This window comes from Pseudonaja textilis, chromosome 4 (genome assembly GCF_049901715.1).
Source record: "Pseudonaja textilis isolate UNSWEBS1 chromosome 4, rPseTex1.2, whole genome shotgun sequence".
NCBI classification, from domain to species: domain Eukaryota; kingdom Metazoa; phylum Chordata; class Lepidosauria; order Squamata; family Elapidae; genus Pseudonaja; species Pseudonaja textilis.
In genome coordinates this window covers 36,238,840-36,247,303 of record NC_141993.1, presented here as the reverse complement: position 1 = coordinate 36,247,303, position 8,464 = coordinate 36,238,840, and the positions used below count along the sequence as shown (strand labels likewise).

Genomic DNA, 8,464 nt, shown 5'->3' with positions numbered 1-8,464 from the left:
TGTCCCAGCCCAAGGTTACATTTGTGATCTAGCCTGAAAGGGGGGAAAGGTCATATTTCCTATCTGGAAAGATCTCTGTTAAAGCAAATGAGTGTGCCTTAATTTGGTTTGCATTTCCCAAACTATAGAAAGCAGCCCTTTCCTCAGTGAGGGCTCACATAAGGATCTCTTCGTATCAACATTTTTATTTCTTATTCAGTGCCATTTTACAAAAATCATACAGATAAAGAATCAAAACAATAAATTCCTCCTCCTCCTCCTCCTCCTCCTCCTCCTCCTCCACCACCACCACCACCACCACCACCAATCTTTCTTATGAGGGAGAGATGAAAGTTGGATCTAGGGATGTCCCATTTTTAGTCTCAAGATACGTAAGGCTGTTAAGACCAAAATTAAGACCCCCCCCCAAATTAAAATTAAGACCTCAAAAACTGAAACACCTGTTGATTTCATTTGAAAGCTTACTTTCAACCCCCTTCTTCTGGGGACAGCTGGGGATGGGCTGGTGGGATACATAGGCATTTAACACATTTTTTTTTAAAAAAATGAGAATATGGTTCTCTCTTTTTTACTGTTTTTATTGTTGTTGCTGTTGTTGATGAAGATAATTATGTTATCGTCATCATCATTATTTGGACCTCAGGAAAAATTCACACAAGGGCAGGTACACAAATGTTTAAAGATTTATTTTTGAAACAATGAAGTTACAAGGGTCTCCTGGGAACACACGGAAAATAAAATTACCAGAAACAAGAAAGGGAAAGGGAAAATGGAGTGTAATTCAGATACAAAATATCAGCTCCCCATCAATCCCTTGATTTGACTTAATTCTTGGAAACAAAACCTTTGAAGAAATTGGAAATGTGTGCTGGAATTTTAAAAGGGGTATGACTTTATTTTAAACGCAAAGGAATAAAGGATCTTTCCCCTCTTCACCCCCTGGATTTATTTTGCTTCACTTTTCTGTATAACTTTATATTTCTTCCAAACAAATTTTGGGAGAGGGAATAAGCCCAATATTTGCAACATTCATATCCAAGCTAAATCAGGCAAAAGGGAGATGGTGAGGTCTTGCCATTGCAATAAGCTGATTTTCTGTTGCAATTATGAGGTTGAAGATACCACGTTTGAAAACGAGACTGTCCTAACCAAGGAAAGTAAGGAATGGGGAGGGGCTTTGAAAGATCTGAATTTAGAAATCAAACAAGGTTCTTTCCGTCCCCAAATGGTGAGACTAAGACAGAAAAACAATTCCGGCAACAAACGAGATCCGAGTTTTAAACGGATGGAAGTTCTTCAATCAGATTCCGGAGTGTTGTGGCGCCCATTTTCTGACCCTACGAAAGGGGGATCAGACTGCCGAGACTGACGTTCAACTTCAAGCCCATATACCAGAGGTCTCCAAACTTGGCAACTTTAAGACTTGTGGACTTCAACTCCCAGAATTCTCCAGCCAGCTATGCTTAGCATAGAATTCTGGGAATTGAAGTCCACAAGTCTTAAAGTTGCCCAAGTTTGGAGACTCCTGCCATATACATTAGGATCGCCCGCAAAGGCATCTTAAGGACGGGCATCTGGGATTTTTGTTTTCTCTTCTCTCTCCCGTCCCAACCTGCTAGTACCGTTTGGACTGGCGACAGACAGTGTCACGGATGGCGACTAAATCTCTCTAGATCCTCTAGAGATCTCGTCCATGTCTGTCTCTAGGAAATTGTGGGGGGGGAGGGATTCCGGCTTCACAGATCGCGTCGACCCCTCTCTCTGTCTCTGGGATAGATCACGCCCCCGCCAGGTTCTCCCCGTCCCCCGTGCCCCCCTCCCCCAACCCGGCTACGCCAAGTAAACCAGTCCGAGGAAGAGGCGACGGGACTAGTGGGTGCCGGGTTCGAAAACTGAGCTTCCGAGACGTTTGGGCAAAAACTCCAGGCTACTTTCGTCACCGAGTTCCAGGGCTGTGTGCGTGTATGTGTATTTTCCGGAAGCTTTTCAAGGGCTGCGTTTCACGCCCTAGATTCTCCCGAGGAAAGGGAACGAAGGAGCCCCGGGCGGAGCAGCTTCCTGCCTCCTGGCTTCTGGGAGGGGACAGGTTGGCTCAGCCCCTTCTACCCTCTTTTCTCTTTCTTTTCTCTCTCTCTCTCTCTCTCTCTCTCTCTCGACTGCGGAGCTGGAGAGTTTGCGTGGACCCCAAAAAACGCGGCGAGGGGGAGGAGGGCGAAGGCGGGGTGGGTGGGTGGAAGATATTGCGGGAGGGGGTGGAGGAAGGGGGGGATGCCGTGTCCCTCCCTCCCCCCTCCTCTTATTCTTGGAGCGCCGCTTCGCTGGAGCCAATATTCTTTTGTGCTAATAGCCCCGGTCCTCGTTTGCTGCCTTAATTGGACTATCTAAAGCCAATAAGAGGCGAGCTCTCCCAGCCTGAAGGCAAAGGACCAAATCGAAGGGGGGCGTGAATCGCCCGGGGGGTGGGTGGGTTGGGGGGGCTTTAACGCGTGTGCGCGAGGCGAGAGAGAGAGAGTGAGTGAGTGAGTGCACGGGCAAATGGGGGTGGGGGGCGTCCGCCTCTCGCCTCCTCTCCCGCTGCCTGACTAGCCTCACTTTTCTTTAACCCTGCCTAGAGGGACCGGGAGAGTCTGGGGGACCCCCAGCCGCCGCCCTGCCCTGCCCTGCCCGATGCCGCTTGCCATTCCGAGAGCCCAACCTCCGCGCACTCCCAACAGTTAACTTGGGGTGACATTTGGATTTCTGCATGAGCATTTGGCGCCGGATTGACGCAGGAGAAACCACCGCAGCGGCGCTTGTGGCGACAGCGGCGGCGGCCCTTGTTGGCTTGCCCGGTAGAGTATCGGGCTGGGCGTCTGTCTTCCTTCCTTCCTTCCTTCCTTCCTTCCTTCCTTCCTTCTCCCTCCCTTCCTTGATGCCAACGGCGAATTCGGAGCGACTCCCGAGCGCAGTGTGAACGCTGTCCCGAAAGGGGGTGGGGGAGGGGACCGCAAGGCAAGGGAGAAAAATGCCGGAGACCAGCCAGGACGCCCCTAGCAGCCAGGCGCAGCCGCCGGCAGCGCCTTCGGCCGCGCCGCCCAAGGAGTCACCTTTCTCCATCAAGAACTTGCTCAATGGGGACCATCACCCCAAGGCGCCTTTCAAGCAGACGCGGGCGCTGTTCTCTCCGGCCGCCAAGGGGGCTCTGGAAGGGGCTGGCTTCGCCCTCTCGCAGATGGGGGACCTCGCCTTCCCACGCTTCGAGATCCCGGCTCAGAGATTCGCCCTGCCTGCCCACTACCTGGAGCGATCTCCTGCCTGGTGGTATCCTTACAGCTTGACTTCCGCGGGAGGCCACCTGCCTAGGCCGGAAGGTACTGGCGAACACCGTCCCGCGTCTTCCCACTCTCACCGCCGCCATGAACCCGGGAAATGGGGGTAGCGGGGCGGCGGCGGCTGTTCCTGAGGAAGCCGGAGTTTTTGGGCTCACCTCTGTTGCTGGGCCAACTTTTGCCTTGAGTCGATCAGACTCTTTTCCGGAGAGGTTTTCTCCTCCCAACCTCACACACACACACCCCTTAAATCGGGTGCATCCTCACTCCCTTGGCCAGTGGGCTTTCTCGAGTCAGTTGTGTGTGTGTGGGGGGGGGGGATTTACCCCTGGGAAGGAAAAGGCTCTTTCTACACTCCTGGCGTCTAGGTGCTGGCCCACAGAAGGACCAGGGCAAGTGGAGAGGCGGGTGTACTGCAGCCCCAGACAGCTACGTGCTGGAGAGGAGCTTCAAATCCGCTTCTCCCTTGTTTCTGTTGCTGCTTCTTTAATTTGCGCGTCCCCTTAGAAAACCTGGTTTCAATAAGGCTTATTCCAAGGAATCTCTGATGCCTTTTCTCACATCCAAGATACTTACTCAGAAGTAAGCCTAGTCAATATAATCGGGGCTTAAAGCGGGCGTGCCCAAAAAGAAACGAAAAAAAAAAAAGAAATTGCTGAATGGATCCGTTTCCAAAATGCCACCGTGCTTTGGGGAAAGGGTAGTGCCGATTCGGACATTTAGGATCGCAGTCTTAAACTAGGCTTTCCCACCTACTGTTGCAATCCTCAGCTCGATTACATGAAATTAAGTTTCTCCAAAATCAGCCAGGGCTCGCCCTCAAATCCAGGTAATTGGGCTATTGCACTGAGGGAGCTAGGAGGCTTTTAGTATGCGGTGGTCTTAACTTTCCCAAGCAAATGTGCCCGGGGTTGCAATTTCCTTGAGGGGCGAAGGAGATTGGGGGAATCCTTGTATGGGTTGGGTGGCAATCCAGAAATCTCAGCTAGGACTTGCTCTGTTTATCTATGTGCCGCAAGAACTATAAAGGGGCGACGGGAGAAGTACTGTAGACCGGGGGGGGGGGGAGCTTTTCCCCTAGAGTTCCCTCCGGTGCCAGCCGGTGCTCTTTCTCTTTCCCTAGTATCTTTGGGCATCCGAGTTTCACGAGGCTTCAGGACACCGTTTTAGAGCCAGGCGCGGGAGAGTCTGCCGAGGCCCGGAGGTGGTGGTGGTGGTGGTGGTATCTGGGCGCCTGGTTTTGTACGGCTGGGCTCTTGACTTGCCTTTTGTGCGGTTTGCTTCCCTCCAGCCTCGGTGGAGAAATGCCTGCTCCGAGATTCTTCTCCGGCCTCGGGAGGCACAGACAGAGATTCTCCGGAGGAGCCGTTGCTGAAGGCCGAAAAGGCGCTGGACTCCAAGAGCCCCGACGAGATCATCTTGGAAGAGAGCGACTCGGAGGAAGCCAAGAAGGAGGAGAGCGGCGCCGAGGACTGGCCCAAGCGCGAGCCGGAGACGGGCAGCCCGGAGAAGAAGCCGCCCTGCCGCAAGAAGAAGACGCGCACCGTTTTCTCGCGCAGCCAGGTCTTCCAGCTGGAATCCACCTTCGACCTGAAGCGCTACTTGAGCAGCTCCGAGCGGGCCGGGCTGGCCGCGTCGCTCCACCTGACCGAGACGCAGGTCAAGATCTGGTTCCAGAACCGGCGCAACAAGTGGAAGCGGCAGCTGGCGGCCGAGCTGGAGGCGGCCAACCTGAGTCACGCCGCCGCTCAGCGCATCGTCCGGGTGCCCATCCTCTACCACGAGAGCGCCGGGCCCGACGGAGGCGGGGGACCGGCTGGGGCGTCGGGGGCTGCGGGGGCGGCCAACGCGCCGGTCAGCCAGCCCTTGCTCACCTTTCCCCACCCGGTCTACTACTCGCACCCTGTGGTTACCTCGGTGCCGCTTCTGCGGCCCGTCTGAGAACTGCGCCAAACTGCTTGGGGCCAGGACCCTTTGGGCAGGCCCAGGGGGGGAGCGTGCGAGCCAGAGAGGCCGGGATGGGGAGAGACAGGCAGCAAAGGGAAGGAGGGATGGAGGGATGGTGGACGGTGGACGGAAAATGGGGCTGAGAAACCCGAAGGGGGGAAAAAACGTCGCCCTCCCTTGTGGCGGAGCCAGCCAGCCAGGCCTCCTTTCCAGGGTCTGCAGAGTTCGGCTCCCCACCCTCTCCAAGAGCATCTGGAAGTCAGCAGCGACTCTTGCAAGGATGCGAAGGCCGAACGGAGAGCCAGCTTCTCCCGCCGTTCTTGCCCTTCGACAGGAGGCAAACGTTAAGAAGAAGCAGGATATTTGGAGAAAGGAAAGCAAAAGAAGAAGGAAGAACGAGTAGGAACCAGGATCTGGGTCCCATAGAAAGAGAGGATGGCAAGGGAAGCGGGGCTTTGTGTGTTTAGAATCTGATTTCTTGGTAGTTTTTTGTTCAAACGAAACGAGGATGCCGCTGGGCAAAGGGAGGGTGGGGGGAGAGAAGGAAAAGATAGTAGCCCTTTACTCCAGAGGGTGCCAAATGTCCCTTGAAAGCAATGGAAAAGTGGGATCCTGGTTCATGGGAATCCCTCCCCGTCCCCTTTGACTAGAGATCTATGGAATTGGAAAGGAACAGCTGTGCTAAGGCACTCCCAGCCTCCAAAATATGGGCAACCTTCAGGCTGGAAGGAAGCTCTACTAGTTCGGAAATTCACAAGACACACTTTGAACATTATTTATTCAGTTTATTTTATTTCGAGTGGGCCTTGTTCCTCCCTCCCTCTTTTTCCTTCCTTCGGACTAGACATTGCTTTGTTTCTGTCCTTTTCTTCTACTTCTTGTTCCAAAAGCTCACCGGATAAACACCCCTGACCTGTGCAATATTGAACCATTCCAAAAGCACTGTAGGATGGGTTGTGGGCTGGGGTGGGTTGGGTTGTGGGTGGGTAGGTAGCCTAGGAGAGCAAAGGTGCTGTTTATTTTGCTTTGTATGTTCTTTGTTGAGGGGGGGGTGGAGTGCACAAAATAAAGAGGGGAGACGGTGAAAGGGGGAAGGACAAAACGCGGTCGCTGCAGGACTCCAAACTTCGAAAGGAATCGGGAATGTGGGGCGCTTTAAGTGATGGACAATCAGTCTGTTATGACGAATTGTAATTTATTTGCTACTCTGTACAGTTTTCTTGTCCGTTTCGAGGAGTTCGTGGCTTTTAGCCTGAATGGCGATCTCTAATTCTTTCTTTCCCCGTCTGTGTTTTTCCTTACCTGTTGTCTGGCTTCTGTTATTCCTACCCCACCCACCTCTCGCCACTCTAGCAGGGATCGTTCCTATTTTTAAACTAATGATGAAAATTGTTATAAATTAATGTCTGGATTGAAAAGGGAGCAAATAAAAGAAGACTTGTTGGTAAAAGTACGATTCCCTTGGTGTGTGTTAAGTCTATTAAGGGAAGGCAGGGAAATCGGAGAGAACAGGTGTTTTGAATGTGGTGGGACACACAAACCCGCCCCAGAGCTCCGAGGGCCTCGGTGAACCGCCAGGGACAGAGGATCTATTGTTCTCTTAGAAAGGAAACAGCGGCGAGGTTTGTCAGCGCAGCGAGGGCTTTTCCTAAAGCGTTTTTTTTCCCTGCCTCCGTAGACCTGACTACACTTTTGCCGGGATCTGTAAGCATTTCTTGGCCCTGTTCCGTTTATGGAGAGCCGCCCGACCTTAGGATTTCTCCTGCGTTAGTTCCAGGTAAACTACTTCTGTTCCGGCTAATCTATTCAAAAACCAAGATTAACCCCCCACCCTCCCCCCTCTCTCTCCACGCCTGCCAGATAAAACCCTACCTAAGCTTTAAGGGCAAGGGTCTCTAGCTTCCGAATCCATCCTACGTCAGGCATCATGGAATGAGGAACCTTCGATCACACCGATCGTCAGAAGTTTCCGTTCCAGAAATTATTAGCATTTATTAGATTTAACAGGGCTGTGCATTCTTGGAACAGAGACCGGCGGAGGTGGGTGGAAGGCGATGTCGGAAGGGCTCCTGATTCCCCAGAGGAGAGGGCTGCTTTAAAAGAAGAAGGGGGCGGGGGTCGTTGCCGCATCAAGGCTGCCTATTGCGGGTTCTTTGCGAAAGCCCCTTTTCCTACCCCCCAACTGGTGGTGGTGAGGTGAGCGATTACATCATTCGCGGAGAACAAGGAGTTAAAATACCCTTTCGCGCGTCACAGCTAAGAGACAGAGAAAGCCGGTCGGGAGCGGGGCGGGCAAGAGGAGGAATCGATTTGGAGCCATTCTGCGTCTTGTGGAAGGAAGGAGATGGTACACCCAGTGGAAGAGAGGCAGCCCCCCCCCCCACCAGTTCAACATTCGAACTCAGAACCTCGAACCCAACTCGCCCCCCCCCCCGAAAATTCCGCCGCAGGCCTCCGATTGGCTGAGATCCTCGCAGCGAGGATCGACTGAGGATCGACTTTGTAGGAGGGTTCCTAAAGCGCAGGCCCAAAAGCCCCTGTGGGCTTCAGCTGAGTTTTTTGGGGAAGATCCGTTCAGACGTCACAAGTCCCCCTAAATTGGAGCTTGACTTCTATTTGGAATCCGGTTTCACTGGGGTTAATGTGCCTGAACGTTGTTTTAAGAGCACAAAGCGAACTCTTCCTCCTGGTTTCGGTAGAGTACCCTCTTCCCAGCCCCGGCCCCGTCTCCGATAAATCCTTAAATTTTACTTTTCCCTTTTTAATGAACGCGGAATGTCCCGGTTTTTGGGGGGTGGGTGGGAGAGGGGCACGTTGTGGTCCCGCTCCAAAGAAAATCTCAATGGTCAGGACCCAACGTTGGTGAACTCCTGCCAGGCTTCTTGTAAACTCAACTGGTTTCAGAGCGTGTGCGATTTAGTACAATTCCTTTCGGGGCCTGCTCCGAGAGATAATATCGTTTTCCGTTTATAGAAAACGGGCATGAATCATTTTTGTGTGTACATGTATGTATACAGTTGAGGCAAGGTTTCATTAAAAAGAAAGGAAACGAGAAAAAAAAAAAGGAAAGAGATAGAACCATTTATTTTCCTTTCGTTTGGGATTGAAACCTCTTGGCCTGCGTGATAAATGGAAAATAAACAGAAATTCGGAGTCAAAATACGATCTTCCTTGTGTCACCTACAAACACCAGGATGCCTCTGGGCTGT

General features: G+C 52.4%; 1 protein-coding gene across 1 annotated transcript; it reads left to right on the top strand.

Moving 5' to 3' along the window:
- The first annotated feature begins 2,870 nt into the window (after positions 1 to 2,870).
- On the top strand, positions 2,871 to 6,246 carry HMX3 (H6 family homeobox 3). The gene is made up of 2 exons (XM_087932584.1): positions 2,871 to 3,350; positions 4,600 to 6,246. The coding sequence occupies exons 1-2, from the start codon at positions 3,005 to 3,007 to the stop codon at positions 5,247 to 5,249; spliced, it is 996 nt and encodes a 331-aa protein (XP_087788710.1). The 5' UTR covers positions 2,871 to 3,004; the 3' UTR covers positions 5,250 to 6,246.
- The last annotated feature ends 2,218 nt before the right edge of the window (positions 6,247 to 8,464 follow it).